At 39.7% G+C, this 18,945-nt stretch overlaps 1 protein-coding gene across 1 annotated transcript in view; it reads left to right on the top strand.

The window, feature by feature from the left end:
- Positions 1-18,945, top strand: part of Sptlc2 (serine palmitoyltransferase long chain base subunit 2) — a 69,544-nt gene that overhangs the window by 23,990 nt on the left and 26,609 nt on the right. Inside the window, exons 3-8 of the mRNA XM_051196112.1 lie at positions 3,785-3,939; positions 5,359-5,507; positions 7,426-7,550; positions 9,740-9,833; positions 14,159-14,264; positions 15,405-15,624. Coding sequence (XP_051052069.1) covers positions 3,785-3,939; positions 5,359-5,507; positions 7,426-7,550; positions 9,740-9,833; positions 14,159-14,264; positions 15,405-15,624 — 849 coding nt within the window. The remainder of the gene's footprint in view (positions 1-3,784; positions 3,940-5,358; positions 5,508-7,425; positions 7,551-9,739; positions 9,834-14,158; positions 14,265-15,404; positions 15,625-18,945) is intronic.

Below are 18,945 nucleotides of genomic sequence, written 5' to 3'. Positions count from 1 at the left end.
GAGTCTCTTTAACTGATGAGAGCTTTGAGCCTAACAGTTTGGTGTATAGTCTCAAGAAAGTACTGCTTCTTTCTATTTATTTACTAGTGAGGGGTTTTAGGAAAAATGTCCATCTTTGAATGCTGCTTGGACTTGTTTGTACTGATTAAATACTCTTCTCCATCCCTGAACAGGGATCCCTTCATAGTGCATACTTTGTCTTACCAGGCATCAGCTATGCTCATGTATGCAACTGTTGTGCAGAGACCTCAAGGAGTGTAGAAATTTTGCTTACTTACCTTATCACTCATGCTCAGTTCGTGCCTGGAAGGGGCTACTCTGTAAATGTTTGTTCAATGACTGAATATCATGACTGTAGGTCAGCCCTGACTAAAGTCATTCCACAGTGACTAAGCTAGAAGGGAAGGGTTGGGAAAAAATGGTCAAGTAGGGTAGAAATGATAGGATTTCATTGTTTGCAAAGAGATCAACCCACTTTGTTCTCTAACGTATCTTGACAGTCTGTCAACGAATTCAACATATTTCAAGTCTACATTAAAATATATTTGAATAAATGAATTAAAATAAGTCCGTATTTAAAATTTTTGAAAATTGGATCTGTTTATGGGGAGGTCAACTGTGATTTGCATGTGTGTGGAGGTCAGAGAAAGACATGCAGGAGTCAGTTCTCTTCTCCCATGTGAGTTCTAGCGACTGAACAGAGGTAAGTAAACAGGCTTAGCAGCAAGTACCTTTACTTACTGAGCCATCTTTCCTTAGTCCTAGAATATCAAAGGGACAAGGTCTTTCAGACAATAGACACAATAGATTGTCTGGGACTGAGGTGCTCAGTTGTAATTTCTCTTCTGGGCTAAGCTTAATAGAATCTAGTTAGTTGTCCTTAGATCTGTTTCCAGATTTAACTGCCACTGACGCTGCCACCTTAGGACTTAGGAAGGGGTTCAAGAGAAGCTAAATTTGGTTGAGTCTCTCTGCTACCACTGTCTTCCATTCTGTTGGACCTGACACCCCTTGCTCCATCTTCTGATTCGGTATGCTGGTGTCTCCCGTCTCAGGGACCGGCTATGCTCCCTTGCTGGGGTAAGGAGATACATGATCATGAAGTTCTCTGTTGGGAGACTTGAACTCACTCCTTCTCTCTTAATCACAGATAGCAGATGTCACTAGTTGTGTCTGTTTAGTTCAGGACAGAGTGCTAAAGCTCTGCCATGCTCTAGCCTGCCACCCTTTTCCTCCTGTCTTGGCTTTGATAACCCTTCTGGTATCTGCACTACCTCAGGGGGAACTTTTTTTCCCCCCATGTTGATGTATTTAAATCACATTTTTGCTGCTAATAAAAATTTGACTGTGAGAAAACAGTTTCTTAATGTATTTGGAGTTCATACTTGAACATTAATGTGTGATGTTTAGACAATAGTTGAACGAAACTTAAATAGCTTATTAGAGTCAGAAAGGATTCTTCAAATATGCTAAACACATCACCATCTCCCTCATAATTCTTTGTATTTAACATTTTTGTAGGGCAAAAATATCTGTAAACATTGTGTCTATTGGGGCTGGTGAGATGCCTCAGTGTGCAAGGCTCTTGCCCAAGCCTAGTGACCTGAATTGGATCCATGGCACTCAGGTTAAGGTGTTGGAGACAACCAACTCCAAGAAGCTGTCTTCTGACCTCCTCAAATGCCGTGGCATGCACACCTACCATATACATATGTGCACATGCATGTTTACACTAATAAGGAAAAATGAACCGAAATGATCAGTATTGTGGTTTCACTAAAAGAGGTTAGGGGCTGGGGATGTAAGGTTGATAAAGGGCTTGCCTACCATGCACAGAGCCCCTTAGTTCAGTTCTACCACCATATAAACTGGGCATGCTGTCATCTCAGCACTCCTGAGGTCCAGTCAGCCAAGGTTGCTCTCGGCTACATGATGAATTTGAAACCTGTTGGGCCAACATGAGACTGTGTCTCCAAAACAACAAAATACAAGTGGGTACTGTTACTCGTCAGTGTGAAGATGGAAGACTGTGTGTGTGTGTGTGATGTGTGTTATTCTTAATGGAAGGGGAGACCATCAAAGAGAACAGATGATTTACAGGATTAGCTTCCAGTTGTGACAGACACATTATTGTTACACAGTTTTAAATAAGTATGAGATCCTTGCCTGCAGCTGTCTCTGCACCATGTTCAGAAGGCGATGAATCTCCTAGATTACAGACAATTGTAACTGCTGGGAACTGCCTTGGGTCCTTGTACAAGCAGCAAATGCTTTAAACTGCTGAGCCATCTTTCCAGCCCCAATATTCTTTATTTTCTTAGAACAATGATAGAGATGGTAGGATGTGAGGTCATTTATTTTGCCTTAAGAAAAAGGTAAATATTAGAAGGAATTATGAGAGAGACGATCTGTTGTTCACATTCAAAGAACTCTCCTGAGCTGTCTAAAGAGATGATATCTACTCAGAGGCTTAGGGCTTAGGCCCTTTAGAGTCCAAGTCAATGAAAAGTTACTCTAGAATTTTATGTAGCATCATTTTAATATGAAGCATATGGTTTAAAAAATGTTTTTGATAGGTTTACTTAACAGATTAATGTCGTTTGACAACCAGCCCAGACCTGATGGCTACAAGCTCAGCGATGTGTGGATTACAGTAAAGCACATTTCCGCTTTCTTTCTGCTTGGCTCACCCTTCAACTTGGAGAGTTGAGAGTTGATGTAGATCTCATGTGGACTGATCATGGTGTTCCAGGAAGGGTTCACATTGACACAGGAATAGTACTATGTATTCATTTCGGCTCTACTGTGACTTAACTTTGTTTTTTGTTTTGTAACTCAACTTTTTACTGACTTAAATTTTAGTTTTTATCTTTGAGGAAAGGAAAACTAAAATCTGTGGGCTAGGAAGTCCATTGTCAGAATACACTTCTTTGTTTTCAGATAGGGTCTCACAATGTAGCTCTTACTGTCTTGGAGCATTGCTAACCTCAGAAACCCACCTGCCACGCCTCCAGAGGATTATTTATTTGTTCATATTGTTTTGAATTATGTATATGCGTGTGCTTATGTGAACATATATGCATATCAGTGCAAAGATTTGGATACCCTGAAGCTGGAGTTACAGGTGCTGTGAGCTGCCTGATGTGGGGCCCAGGAATTGAACCTGGGCCTTGTACAAGTGGAACAAGCTATTTCTCCAGCCCAGAATGAATGTACCATTCTCAATTTCTTTCTAATAGTCCAGGGCCAAAGATTTAGTCTAATCTACATTTCAGTGTTTTATTTTTTTAATCTTTTATTGGGGGGGTGCTTGATTTTGATCCTTGAGCATATGCAGAAGATAAAAATTTAAATTTTTGAAGTATTTTTGTATTTTTCTCCTTCTCAACTGGTATTATAAAGGTTTTTCTGGTATCTTCCCCCACTTCATTTGTAAGAAACATATGGGATGGCAGTTTTTCTCCAGATTGTTAGGAAGGAAACAATTCAATGGTGAGTTCTATGATGGTTTTATTTCTGTGGGTCCATCTTTAAGTTAAATCAGTTCTACATTCGTGTGGTTTAGTCATGTGAAATCATGAAATATAGGCCAAACACCAGAGCTAAATGACTTTTATCTGATCAAAAGACTTAAACGTAGAATCAGTGCCTTTCCAAATATATTTTGATACGTTATTTAATTAAATGATTGATTGACATCATTCTGATATATGAAAAGAAAAATCGTCAGACTTTTCTCTAAGTAAATCAGTTAAATGTATACTGTTTCCCTATTTGTTGGCAGGACTTTGTGTCATTGTATCAGGACTTCGAGAACTTCTATACAAGGAACCTCTACATGAGGATAAGAGACAACTGGAACCGACCCATCTGCAGTGTGCCAGGAGCCAGGGTGGATATCATGGAGAGAAAGTCCCATGACTACAACTGGTCATTCAAGTAAGTCGTTTTAGAAACTATTTCTTTGTAACAAAGGAATTTGGTTTGAGAATTCTCTTAAAGCAAAAGCAGCTGCTGAAGATACAATATGATTAGTTTCCTGGTAACACTGTTATTTGTTCTTGAAATATTTTTTGGAGAGAGTGCTGGGGTTTAAATCCAGGCTCTCAAGCATGCTGGGCAAGTGCTGTGCCAGCGAATTAACACTTGTAGCCCTTACTGAAATTTAAGATTTTTTTTTTTTTTGTTTGTTTGTTTCATTTGATTCTTTTGGGGTTTTTTTGTCATTTGGTTTCTTTTCTGTCTCTCTCTTTTTTAATTTTTTTTTTTTTTTTTTTTTTTTTTTTTTTTGGTGGTTGCTTGGCTTTTTTGTTTTTTAAGACATGTTATCTCGTTATACCCTGGCTGTCCTGCAAATAGGCTGGCCTCAACTCAAAGATTCACCTGCCCCTGTTTGCTGAGTGCCGGGATTAAAGGTGTGTGCTGCCATCACCACCACCACTGTCCAGTATTGTTTATTTTTTGAAACAGGATCTCACTATGTAGCTCTGGCTGTCCTGGAACTCACTTTATAGACAAGGTTAGTGTCAAACTCACTTTTTTTAATACACAAAAATGGGATCATATGCTATAAATTATTTTTTGCTCTTTTTATTGGCTAACATACTGGCAAGGCCTTGCCTATGTGTATATTCACCATAAGTTCATTATTTGTAGTGGCTAATAGTATTTTACTATAGTGTAGGTGTCCCATCCCTAGCTAGTAAGTACCGAATCCTAGGCACTTGAAGCTTCAGCACTTTACTCCCACCTTAGGTCAATGGGGAACCATCTGTCAGTCATCTGGACCGTGATGTCCTTACTGACTGAGTCTCCATCACAGGGGTAATACCACTGGTCTCTGGGCCTTTGGAAGGATAGTGGCTCTTAAAGGGTCCTCGTGTGTGAGCTCACATGTGTAACTTTCAGTGAAAAGTAATACCAAATTCCCTCTAGAAGAAAATACTGAATGAAGGCTCAATTATAAGAATGTTGTAAGCCAACATTGGCTATCACATTTTAAAATTTTAACACTTAAATTAACATTTGACGCATTTTGGGGTTTTAGTTTGGTTTTTTGAGACAGGGTTACTTTGTGTAGCTTTGTAGACCAGGTTGGCCTTGAATTCACAGAGATCTGCCTGCCTCTGCCATCCAAGTGTACATTTTTATTCCTTGACAATTTTGTACATGTGCACAGTGCAAACTGTATTTTGTATGTTTTATCTCTCTCGTTAATGGTGATTTTGTGCTGCTTTTTTACAGATAGTGTCTTCTCTATTTCTATGTGGGGTGCTTTGTGTGAACAATGTATGTCACACTTAAGTATTAGGCATGCAGTGAGTATTATTTATTAAGTTTTATTCTATTGAAACACAGGTACACAGGGAATATAATTAAAGGTGTTATAAACATGGGTTCCTACAACTATCTTGGATTTGCAAGGAATACTGGATCATGTCAGGAAGCAGCTGCTGAAGTTCTCAAGGAGTATGGAGCTGGAGTGTGCAGCACTCGCCAGGAGATTGGTAAGTGTGAGCTTACCAGGTACAGTGCTAGTGTCAGAAATACACAAACACTTGCCTTTGGACTTTCATATACATGGAATCATGTAACATTGTGACCTTTCATGTGTGGCTTCTGTTCACTTAGAGTATGTTCACAAGATTACCTGTATTCATTAGTACTTCATAGACTGAATCAGCATGCCATTCTGCTTTGTGACTAAATAACCCATAGCATGTATGTACCACATCCTGTTTATCTGTCTCTGACTGACATTTGGTTTATTTCTTCTTTTTGGCTGTAAGAATATATTTTTGAAATGACATTTTCATTTCTCTTGGGTGTGTACTTAGGTGTGGCATTGCTAGATCACATGGTAATTCTATGATTAGCTTTTTGAGCTGCTTCCTAGAGCAGCTACACTATTGTATAATCCCATCAGCAATGAGAGTTTATGGTTTGGGGGGGGTTGGAATTGAAAAGAAAGGGGTGAGGTAAGCTTAAATAGTTTTGTAGCTATTAGCCTAGGCTAGCCTTGAACTTGTGATCCTCTTCCGAGTGCTGGGATTACAGATGTGTTCTCCCAACCTTGGCTTTGTGTGTTTTATATATCATGTTTGTAGCCCAGCTTTAACCCTTGCCTGCCTTGATTGCTACTGATTCTCCCTTTAAGCCTGTGAGTGTACTAAGCCTGTGAGTGTACTCCTCTCTCATCTAGTCATCCTCTACTTGGTGAGGACATAGGTTTAACCTCTCTCTCTCTCTCGTAGTTCAGTTCCCAACTCTGTTGGCTTCCTAGGATGACTATAACAAAGAATGAGAAATAGGGAATTGTGGAGGGTAGAAGTATGAGATCGAGGTGTGAGCATGACCAAGCTCACTCTGACAGCACCTCAGTGTTCCCTAGCCTATGGTCCCATGGCTGTCTCCGTGTGTGTCAGATATGGTCTTCTTCTGTGCCTCCTCTGTCTATGTCTGTTTGTCCAGGATGTTATTAGTCTAATCTCATTGCCCTTACTTGTCTTGCTTATTTTTGTGAAGATTTTCCAAAGTGGCTACATTCTAAAGAAAAGGAGTTATGACTGTTTTGGTTCTGGAATCTGACTCTGGGCCTTGTACATGCTATATCTGTTCTGCCACAGAGCTGCCTCCCTCCTCAGCCCCTCAGAATATCTTTTTAGTGAAACACAGTTCACCCTTTGACATTACTTATGCTTTTATTTCTCAGTTTTCACTAATTGTATTAAGGATTACAAGTATCCATAAATGGAGATTTAGTTCTTGCACTTCCAGTGTTTTGGAATGTCAGTTATACTGTTTTGTATTTTAAAAATGTGGACACAAAAACTCTGTTAGATCTTTTAGGGCTTAGATCTGAGATGAGAATGTGAAAACATGAGTTAGTAATCTTCCTTTTTCTTTAGAACTGCTGAATCGGAATGCATCAGCTGTTGTTTTTTTGTAGCTGTTTCTATTGATAATACCAGCCTCTTGGTGGACTTAGTTGGAGATGTTACAACACATGAATTGATTTATTTTCATGATTTATTTTTGGTTTTTTGAGACAGGGTTTCTTTGTGTAACAGCTCTGGCTGTCCTGGAACTCTTCTTTGTAGACCAGGCTGGCCTCAAACTCACAGAAATCCGCCTGCCTCTGCCTCTTGAGTGCTGGTATTAAAGGCATGCACCACCACCATTCTGCTAAGAATATTATTATATTTGTGTGCATGCATATGTGTGATATGGGGTCTGAGGGCAACTCTCAGGAGTTGGTTCTCTGCATCTACCATGGTCATTCCAGGGATTCAACTCCGGTAGTGAGGCTTGGCAGCTAGCGACTTTATCCACTGATCTATCTTGCTGGTCCTGTTTTCTCTTAATAAAGTAGTAATTTTAAAATTGAGAATGATACTGATTGTATTAATTGACTTCTTCATACAGGAAACCTGGACAAGCATGAAGAACTAGAGAAACTGGTAGCGCGGTTTTTGGGTGTGGAAGCTGCTATGACCTATGGCATGGGGTTTGCAACAAATTCAATGAACATCCCTGCTCTTGTTGGCAAAGTAAGAAGGCACCATCTGTGTGTGGCAGCTCTCTTATACATATGTTCTTTTGTTAGGATCCAGTTTAGGTATTATTAACATTACACAAAGCACAGTTTACAAAGATACTCCATCACAGATTTTTGGCAAGTATGTCTTGCAGAGCCAATATCAGTTGTTTTCCTCTTAGAACCCGTGGTCCTTCCCTCTTTTTGTTCAATTTTGTAGGAATTCTGATGCAGTCAAATGCTCTACCACTCAGCTATACCCCCGTAGGAATTCTGATGAAAACAAATGCCAAAAGATTAAAATTATGAGAGGTTTAATTCAGAAAGTTTATAGTTTGGCCTAAGTATAAAAATAAGAAAGTGCATTTACCTTGATACATAATTAAGTTATATATTTGTGTGTGTGTGTGTGTCTCTAATAGCTGCATATCCATTCCATATATGATAGAATTTGTGAGAGCTCAAATAAGGAAAGGTAAAATGCTTTCTAAATGTAGCTGCTCAGCACTGTCATCTTGAACAGAGCCCTGAGGTTGTTTTCTCCTTTGTTTGTTTTGCGTCTTAGTGTGGATGTTTACTAATAGCACCCTGACAGAAGTAGTGGATTACCCCAGATTTGGGTTTTGCTTACTGTTAATTATATGGTCAAACTTATCCATGAACTCTAGTAAATCATTGTTATACTTAGATTTCTCTCGTACTAACATGGAAGGGACTACCTTAAAGATTAATCTTCCAAATTATCATTGAAATGGCAGTAAGTATTGTTTGATCTCTTAAAGGTGGTGACTGTCCTGGAACTCACTTGGTAGACCAGGATGGCCTCAAACTCAGAGATCTAATTGGTCTTAATAATAAAAACCCAGAGTCAGATATTAGAAGGTGAAAGCTGAAAGATCAGAAAAGCAGAGCAGCAGCCACTACAGTTCTTACCTCTACAAAATCCTCAGGCAGAAAAGAGAGGCTGAGCTCCTGTCTCCTCCCACCTTATATTCCTCTCTGCCCAGCCATATCACTTCCTATCTGTCTGTACAGACCTTCAGACTCTATGGTTAACTAGTGGCTAGCTCTGCCCTCTGATTTTCAGGCAAGCTTTATTTATTAGGGTACAAACAAGATATCACCACATTTCCAGCTATGAATACCATCTTTTATTGATTAAGTTGTTTTTGTTTGGGTCATTGGGATATTAGGTGTAAGGAGTAGGTTTTTCCGCCCGCCGTTGGTCTTGTCCCGCCACCGCGCCAGCCCCAAATAATGCACAAGAGACTCTGTATCTGATATAATTCTGTTGACCAGTTACTAGTTTTTTATTGGCTAGCTCTGTCTTAAGTATTAACCCATTTCTGTTAATCTAAGTATTTCCACGTGGTTTCATCTTACTGGAGAGAGGGGCTGGCGTTGTGCTCTTTCCAGTCTCTTCATCTTGACTCCTCCTTACTACTTCCTCTTTCCTCCTTGTCTCCTAGTCTCACCTATCTTGCTTTCCTATTGGCCAACAGTGCTTTCTTCATTAACCAGTATGAGAAACGTATTTACAGAATGACATCCCCCATCAATTATGAAATTATTTTTATGTGGAAATTTACTTATGTATTTATTTACTCATTTGTTTGTTGTAGTGTCAAGGATCCAACCCAAGGCCTTGTACATTCCAGGCAAACACTCTCTACCACTGAGCTTTATACCCTTATCCCCTGTTGAGGCCATTTTTGAAAGACAGAAATCTGTTTCTCAGTTTTTATTTTAGCAGGGACCTTTGAGGGATGGAAGAGTAAGAAATAAACAACCAAAGGAGTCAGACTTTGCTCTCTCCTTAATTTATGTGTTAAAGTGTGTTTGGGGATTTTAAGATGCTAAACCAGAGCTGGCATACTGTGTGATTGGGGCTTATAAATAGGTTCTTCCCTGAACTGAGACATGTTAATAGTGAAGGGAAAAGCACTATTTCCACGGCTGCTATTTCTCGCAAAACGATACATCAAAATTCTCTCAAATCAAAGTACTATAACCTATTAAAGACTGCTAGATTTTAGGTGTAAGTAACAACATGTTGCTGTGTATCTGGATATTTAAAATGACAGAATGAAGAAACTATTATGTGTAGGCTAGGATTCCGCATGTGTTTCTAAAGCATCTTTGAAAAACAGTGATCACCAACATTTGTTAGTATCTTACCTACCTGTGCTTGTGATATTGCAGGGTTGCCTGATTCTGAGTGATGAATTGAACCATGCATCACTGGTTCTAGGAGCCAGACTGTCAGGAGCAACCATTCGAATCTTCAAGCATAACAGTGAGTTAGTCCTACACTTTGCCATTGGCTTTAATGTTTGATATTCTTTGGGATCGTGGTGATGGTTACAAAGTTATGTTAGTAATTGAAAGTACAATGCAGCTGAAGTAAAAGACTTGAAATGTTCTTCTGGTCCAGTCTTCTAAAGCAGAATGTTGTGGCACATGACTGTAATCCTAGCACTTGGGAGGCTGAAGCCAGGAGATTTTTAATTTGAGGTCAGCTTGAACATGTATGTGTTTATCTATATCTATCTATGAATGAATAATACATATGGTGATAGAATTTCTCTTTGCAAATTATACTGCCTTCCCTTGATTTGACTTTTAAGTTTTTCATCTTATTTTCTTGTTTACAAATCTCTGTTCAATTACATTTACTGGGTACCTATAGTGTGTCTTGTTATAACACTAGGAGGAATAAATAAGACTAGTGAAGAGATGTTGATAGTTAAATAATTAAATAAAATAATTAAATAAAATATAACAGGTGGGACCAGCAAGATATTCAGCAGGTAAAGAGTTTGTGATCCCTAGAATCCATGTAACAGTGAACCAACTCCATAAAGTTGTCTTCTGACCCTACAGTTGTGCTGTGGTATGAGCCTTCTCCACCTCTTGTCACCCACAAGCACAAGACACACACACACACACACACACACACACACACACACACACACACACACACAAAGTTTGGGCCTGGAAAGATAGCTCAGTAATTAAAGAGTATGCACGACTTTTACAGAGGACCTGAGTTCCCATTACCCACTGAAGGCTGCTCACAAGCATGTGTGACTCTAGATCTAGGGGATTTGACACCCTCTTCTGACCTCTACAGATACTGCACTCATGTAGAATATATACTCATAATTAATAATAAAAAGTAAATCTTAGAAGTTTTTAAAGGTACAACAGACATTATTTAGGGAGATGGCTCATTTTATAAGGTATCTGCCATACAGGTGTGGAAAACTGAGTTCAGATCCCCAGCACTCATAGAAGAAGAGGCGCATGGAACCTCATGCCTATAATCTCAGCACTGGGAGATGGAGGCGGGAAGATTTTGGGGCTAGCCAATCTAGCTCAATTCATGAAGTTCAGGGAAGACCATGTCTCAAAAAATAAGGTGGAGTATGATTGAGAAAGACACATGACATCAACCTCTGACCTCTACAGATACCTACATGTGCATGTGTACCTGCACATATATGTATATGCACCAATATATATATACACATACCACACACATACTTATATACACATGTACAAGAAAAGAAAGAACAGACAAAATGTTCTGTGCAGTAATATACAGAGATGGTAGGGAATGGTGACTTTAAGCCAAAGTTGTTCCTTGAGTGGAAATACCTTTGGGCACTGTTTTTTAAAGTGCATAAATAATAGTTTTAAAAAATTAAAGTGCACAAATCAATATTAGAAACATTATTTTTATAAAAAAAATGTATAAAATCATAGCTTGGTAATTTAAAACACGTAATGATAAAGATCCAGCTGTATTTTAAATATCTTCTTTTGCCATAATGTCCATATGTAGATGATATTGTAGAATAATATAATACCAAAATATTAAGGTCTGTACCTCTGGAACGAAGATTTGACAGTGGCAATAACTTATTTCTTTTTCTGTTTTATCTTATGTAAAATTTCTACAGTGAGACTAGAACAGTGTTTTGATTTATGTGATTGACACTTTTTCATCATTGTGAAACTTGTAGCCATAAATATTGTGAACCCCTTGTCCATACCTACCTCTGACTCTTCTTATCTTTAAATGTGATGTGTCCAAATAAACCGTAGCTCAACTTTTAAACTAGAAACAGCACTCCACTCACATATTTGCAAGATCATCTGATTGATGTTGAGCAGCCTCAGAGTGCCCAGTGAAAAGGGTGTACGTTTTTAAATGCCTTTCCAAATAACAAGCATGGATTTGGTCACTTGTTCTCACTTACCAGCATGGCCTGTTATATGTCATTTTAAATCTTCCTGAACCTCATAAGGACACAGTATTTGGGGTCTTGTTTGTTTTTAGCTGTAGAGCAAATTTTTATGCAGTTATTGTATTTGTAGAATTTTTTTTCAAGCTGATGTCTTTTTACTGATTGTAGGAGCTCTTTATATTCTTTTTATGCCACACTATTTGTATTTAAACGTCTTCTTAGTTTGACTCATCAAAATGTCTTTGACTTTTCAATTGTATTTAATATTTCTTCATTAAAGGGGCCTGTTTTCTCACATTTTCCTGTGGGAGTTTTGTGGCACTTGTAAATTTTGAATTTACAGGGAACTTGTAGCATATATGATGGAAGAAAGATGTAAATAGTTTTCCTAAGTAGGTAACCTGCCCAAGCATTCCCTTTGTCTACAGTTTGTAGACTTTTCGCTATTGTAGCTTGCTTGTCTTTTGAGACAGGGTCTTGTTGTTAGCCTGGAATTTACCATACAGCCTAGACCGTTCTCCTGTTTCAACCTCCTGTGTACTAGGACTGTAGCTGTGCACGGCCACAGTCAGCTTTCTTTTTCCTGTTAGCTTTCTTTTGTCTAAAATATTGAATCACTGTTTACTTTCTGTCTCCTTTCTGTATATAAACATAGGAAACAACAATAGTGAGTACAGACTTACTTGTCTCCTGCTCTGGGTCAGGCAGATTCACTGCTCTGGTTAAGCAGTGTGCTGATTTCTGTGTTGCAAATACTGAAAGCTATAACACAGTTGTGACCTTTGGCTATCCTGCTGTGTGATTTTAGCACATTCTTTCCCTTTCTTATCAAAGTTCGATTATAAGAAGGACAAAGTCGTGCAATTTTGACTCTCTCTTTCAACAATCAGATAAGAACACAGAATCAAAGCTTATAGTGTAGGATATCCTGTAGCGATATGTTCACCTCCAGGCCTGTTAACAGTGACCACACCTTTTGGGCGTGGTTACAGGTGACTGGTTAAGGAGAAAGGATGGGGCTTGGGAGACTCTTTGGGTTGCAAGAGAGTGTCAGGGTGGCAAGTCTGCATCCTTGGAGTGGGAGTGCTGCGACAGTCACATGTTTTCTGTGTAAGTTCTTTTCCCCAAATAAACTCCACTTCATTTATACTGGGTCTAGTGAATCCTGATTTCCATCCACACTTTCAGTCTCCCTGTAGCATGGCATATACCTCGGACTTAATGTTGCTTAGATTTTAAGGAGAAGTTTTTCAAATGTCATTCAAGATATAAAGTCTGTAGAGATGGAACCATGAAGTTCAAAGCATTCAAGAGGAAAATGTGGCCCTTATTAACAATAACCAAGCATGCTGTCTTTCAACAGTGCAGCTGATGAGTGAACATGGAACAGTCTCAACTGATTGCCAAGCTGGCTTAAGCTTAGACTTATGCATGTCCCAGACTGGCATGCATCTGCCTGTCTGCCTGTCTGTCTATCAGTCAGTCATCTATCAATCATTATTTTGTTTGTTTGTTTTTTTGAAACAAGGTTTCTCTGTAGCTTTGGGGCCTGTCTTGGAACTCTGTAAACCAGGCTGGCCTCAAACTCACAAAGATGTGCTCACCTCTACCTCTCTTGTGCTGGGATTAAAAGTGTGTGTCACCACCACCCTGCATGACTGGCATATTTTTAACCAGTACAAAAAGAAGGCTGTTTAATAGCAGCTATTGAATGCATCCTGGGTAAAAGAAAATAGATCATGCACTTTGAAGTTCATTCTCCATTACTTTTTAAAAGAGATATATTTGTTTTGTCTGTGAGTGTTTTGCCTGCATGTACATGCTTGGTGATCACAGAGGTCAGAAAAGGGCATTGGATCCCTTGGAACTAGACTTATGGATGATTGTGAATCACCCTATGGGTACTGGTAATCAAACCTGGGTCCTTGCAAAAGCCACAAGTGCTCTAAAACTTTAAGCAGTCTCTCCAGGCCCATGCATATTTGCTTTTTAGGAGGAATATGTGTTTGGGGTGATTTACTTATTCTTGTTTGGTCTTTATACACATATTTCTGAATGAATCACTTGAATTAAAGATGCAGTTTGGATTTTAAAAACACAAAAAAGCTCATTCAAAGACTGAGAATTTAACATAAAAATAGTAATTTTCTATCTAGCCAACTAATTCAGTCAATTACCAGTCATTTGATCTTGTTGATAGTTTTGAACTTTTGTCACATTTAAATGTCAGTTAATGAAGCAATATCTTAATGTCTTTTCTGCTCATCCCTAGTTATGCAAATGACTGAATAAGAAACGTATATTCTCATTTTTCTAATGCTGTTAGGAAAAAGATACTTTGGGACTGAATTCTTTCTTTGTGCCGTAGATATGCAAAGCTTGGAGAAGCTTTTGAAAGATGCCATTGTTTATGGTCAGCCTCGGACAAGAAGGCCCTGGAAGAAAATCCTAATCCTTGTGGAAGGCATATATAGGTACTCTCACTCTACTGTGCTTATCTCTGGCCTAGCCCTGTAAAGCCATGTAAGCTTTCAGCTGAAGGGCTCGATAAACTAGTACATTCTGGAAATTAAGGAGACAGTGACTTGTTCAAAATACCTGGAAACAGGAGGCACTGAGTCCAAAGATCTTTAAGTCTGGATAGTACACAGCTTCCAGATCCTTTTATCGAGGTTATTTTATTTTACTGTTTATGAAAAGCTTACATATAAAAGATTCGAATTTATCAAAAATAAATGACAAAGCTAGATGTAAGAGTGCAATCCTGTAATTCCAGCATTCACGAGGCTGAGACAGGTGGAATTTGAGGCCCTCCCAGGGCACATGGCAAGACCCTAGTATATTGGTTATGCTCTTGTCTAGCATACATGAGCCCCTGGGTTCAGTCTCCAGCCCCACAAAAAACAAACATCAAAATAAATAAAAATAAGTTACTTTTTGTTATTTTTTGAGATATGGCCTCATGTAGCTGACACTGACATTAATTAAACTCCTGATCCTACCTCTGCCTCTTGGGTGCATATGTTCCCATGCCAAGCTGTATTTTAATTTTAAGATTTTTTTCTTTTGTTAATTTGGACAGCCTACCTTAGATTTCTATTGCTGTGATACAGACCATGACCAAAACAACTTACATAGAAAAGGGTTTATTTGGCTTACATATCCTAGGCCACAGTCCACTGCCAGAATCCCTGGGCAGGAACTCAAGGCATGTATACTGAATACAGAATCTAATGTTGCTTGTAATTGCAAGTTTTAGAAGACTTTTGTGGGCTGGAGATGTGGCCCACTTGGTAGAGTGCTTTCCTAGCATATGCAAGGCCCCAGCTTTAACCCTTAGCTCCACAAAAGCAAACAGAAATAATCAGCTGTAACTTTAATTCTTTCTGTTGTGAAATAAAACCAACTACAATACAGCACTTATTTTTGAGACGTCAACCTCCTGTTTCCTGCCAAGTCAGTATACCACATAACTTAGTTTAAAACCAGAGGTGGAATTTTCAGATTTATTTTGAAAAGCCATAGCCTCAAAGCATTAAAAACAAAGTGGCCAGTTGCTAATTTTGAGAGTTAAAAACGTCTCAGTGTGTGTTTTTTTAACCCTGTTTTGCCAGCATGGAAGGGTCTATTGTTCGCCTTCCTGAAGTGATTGCTCTCAAGAAAAAGTACAAGGCGTACTTGTATCTGGATGAAGCTCACAGCATTGGGGCCCTTGGCCCTTCAGGGCGAGGTGTGGTGGACTACTTTGGCCTGGATCCCGAGGATGTAGATGTTATGATGGGAACATTCACAAAGAGCTTCGGTGCTGCTGGAGGATACATTGGAGGCAAGAAGGTAAGCAGGACTTTAGGCCAATTAGAGTTGGAGAAAGCTGTTGGTTTGGGAACTGTGTAGTAGGTGGGTCCTGAAATGGGATATGGGGATCCTAGATGTGCCTGTGGCTCATGTTCTAGTGCTGGTAGACTTCCTACTTCAGATGCCTGGGGAGTGACTCTGTTGTCTCTTGCTGAGCTGAAGGCTGGTTCTGTTCATTGTTTGTTGTTTGCTCATTTGAGCTTGTTTCCAAACTACATTCTGGTCTGAAATATAGAACACTCTTTTGTAAAAGAGTTCACAGTGGTGCTTCCTGTTTGCCACAGTCTTATGTTGGGTTTGAGTTGTACTCCCAATCTAAGAGGGTTGTTGCAGGAGCCAATGGGAACGGAACATCAGAATGCACAAACAAGAAGAGAAGGTTTTGTTAGCTCTGATACACTGTAAAGCCCATTTTTCAACTTTAAAATTATATATGACCTCTAAGGCAGTTAAGAATCCATGCAAGTACACATGAAACTCTATCTTGAAAGAAAAAAAAAGAATCCATTCAAAATCATGAATATTATCTGCATATGAATGTGTTTTTGTGAGATCTTACGGAAGGCATTTTTAACTATTTAGTGTCCTTATCAGTAAAAGTAAATTTTTTTTTTTGGGGGGGGGGAGGGTACTTGTAATGTAATGATTTAAAAATGATGTGTGCCGAAGCTACAACACAGATGCATCTTGCAGACATGGTAACTGAAGTGAATCATAAAAGGTCAATTATATAATGGACTTTTGTTTGTTTTATCTAGAGTAGGTTTTGAAACAGAATGTGGATTAGTAGTTGCCAGGGGTTAAGGAGATGGGGAAATGAAAAATAACTATTAATGGATGTGATGTGTTTCTTGTAGGGTGATGAAAAGATTCTAAAATTAGGTAATGGTAAGGATTGCATCATTCTGACTATGCCAAAATCCATTGAATTGTACACTTTACAAAGCTGATAATGGTGTAATGTGACATGTTTCTGTAAAACTATGACTTAGAAAAGAACTTGGCCAGTCCTCAGTTCTGTAGTGAAGAACTGGCTGGCATGTGTTCTGACCTCAGTTTGACTTTCAGATGGAAAAGGAAAGAAAAATTGTAACATCATTAAAAAATGTATGCCTGAGAATTTCTCTAGCACCAGGTTTCTCCCCATAATGTCTCCCTCTATCAAGGTATCTCCTTTACTGCTATCTCCCTTCCATCCCTCCCCTAATTTGGTCTTTTTGATCCCTCATATTCCCATCCTTCAACCCTCATCCCCTATCCCACCAAGTTTACCTAGGAGATCTTAACTAGTTTCCCTTCCTGGGGCCCTCCATGTGTATCCCTGTTAGGGGCCTCCTTTTTACCTGTCTTCTCTGAGGTTGTGGACTGTAGCCTGGTTATTCTTTGCTTTACATCTAATATCCACTTACAAGTGAATACATACTGTGTTTTTGTGTCTGGGTCTGTGTTACCTTATTCAGGATAGTTTTTTTCTAGTTTCATCCATTTGCCTGCAAATTTCAAGATTCAGTAGTTTTTCTCCTCCTTCTCCTCCTCCTCCTCTTCTTCTTCCTACTCCATTGTGTAAATGTACCACATTTTCTTTATCCATTCTTCATTTGATGGGCATCTAGGTTGTTTACAGGTTCTGGCTATTACAAATAATGCTGCTGTGAACAGCATTATGATTGTGCTTTCTCAGGAATCTATAAGGATGACTCCAGCTAAGACTCGTAGGAATAATGGAGAGGGTATCTGAACAAGCCTTCCCCTTTAATCAGATTAGTGACTAATTGTCATCATAGAACCTACATCCAGTAACTGATGGAAGCCAATGTAGGAACCTACAGCCAAGCACTGGCTGAACTCCTAGAGTTCAGTTGAAGAGAGGGAGGAGGGATCATGTGAGCAAGAGGGTGTCAAGAACATGATGGGGAAAACCACAGCTGACCCAAGCTAGTGGGAGCTCAGACAGACTATGGACTGATATGATAGCTGGGGAACCTGCACGGGACTGAACTAGACCCTCTGAATGTGGGTGACAGTTAAATGACTTGATCTGTTGGGGGGGGGTGCTGGCAGTAGCACCAGGACCTATCCCAGGTGCATGGACTGGCTTTTTAGAGCCCATTCCTTATGGTGGGATACCTTGCTCAGCCTTGATACAGGGTTCCCTGGTGAAGTGGAAAGGGACAAGATCTCCTGAGCAAATTGGGAGCATGGGGACGGGGGAGGTAGGAGGAAGTGTGGGGGAGAACATGAGGGATCAGGAAGATCGAGTGGTTTAAAGAGAAATCTGGCAGTAGGGAAATGTCCAGAGATCCACAAGGATGACTCCAACTAAGAATCTAAGCAGTAGTGGAGGGGCTACCTTAAATGCCCTTCCCCTATAATGAGATTCCCCTATAATGGCATACAGGGTAGACCTTATATGCCATCCTAGAGCCTTCATCCAGTAGCTGATAGAAGCAGAGCAGAGATCCACAGCCAAGCACTGAGAGAAACTCCTGGAATCCAGTTGTAGAGAGGGAGGAGTGATGAGCAAAAGGGTTTAATTGATTTCCTTTGGTTGTTGGTTATTCACTAGGGACCAGCAAGCTGCTAGGGATTCTCTGACAGCAGTGCAGCACAGACCAGGGGTCTGAGAGGATCCTCGTGCCACCCCAGGTCATGAGCGGAATACGTGGAAGATGGTATTATTGAAAGGGAGGCCACGCATGAGAGAGGAATCTGTGACCTGATACCAGGTTCTGCCCTTCCTTAATGTCAAATTGTTTGGTACTTAAAAGTGTTTGTTGGATAGAATGAATAGAATAGTCAGGTAACCCCAGAAGCAGAACTTCTCAAGTTAGCTTTGAAACAGACCTCAGATGACTTGATCAAGAAGTTGTGGAAGTCTTTAAGTAAGGAAAATATGTGACCATCTTGTTTGTGTTTGGTTTTTGTTTTTCAAGACAGGGTTTGTCTGAGTAGCCTGGCTGTCCTGGAACTCATTCTGTAGACCAGGCTGGCCTTGAACTCACAGAGATCCACCTGCCTCTGCCTCCCAAGTGCTGGGATTAAAGGCCTGAGCCACTGCCTAGCATCAGTGCTCTCTTTACTTTTAGGTGTCTGTGGCACTCTTGCTGTGAATTGAAGTGTGTGTAGAAAAGCCATTTACTGCATGAAACATTGCATAACACCTGTGCACACTTGAGTCTGGTTTGTGTGTGGTGTACCTATGCAGGCGTCGTTCATAGTCCTCACAAAAACACCTCTACTCTTATTAGGCATTGGCCTCAGTCTAACTACCTGGGATTGTGCTAGTAATTTCTGCCAGAG

The sequence above is a fragment of the Phodopus roborovskii genome, unplaced genomic scaffold (assembly GCF_943737965.1).
Source record: "Phodopus roborovskii unplaced genomic scaffold, PHOROB, whole genome shotgun sequence".
Lineage (NCBI taxonomy): Eukaryota > Metazoa > Chordata > Mammalia > Rodentia > Cricetidae > Phodopus > Phodopus roborovskii.
The sequence above is the reverse complement of the archived record's forward strand: the minus strand, read 5'-3'. Positions and strand labels throughout refer to the sequence as shown.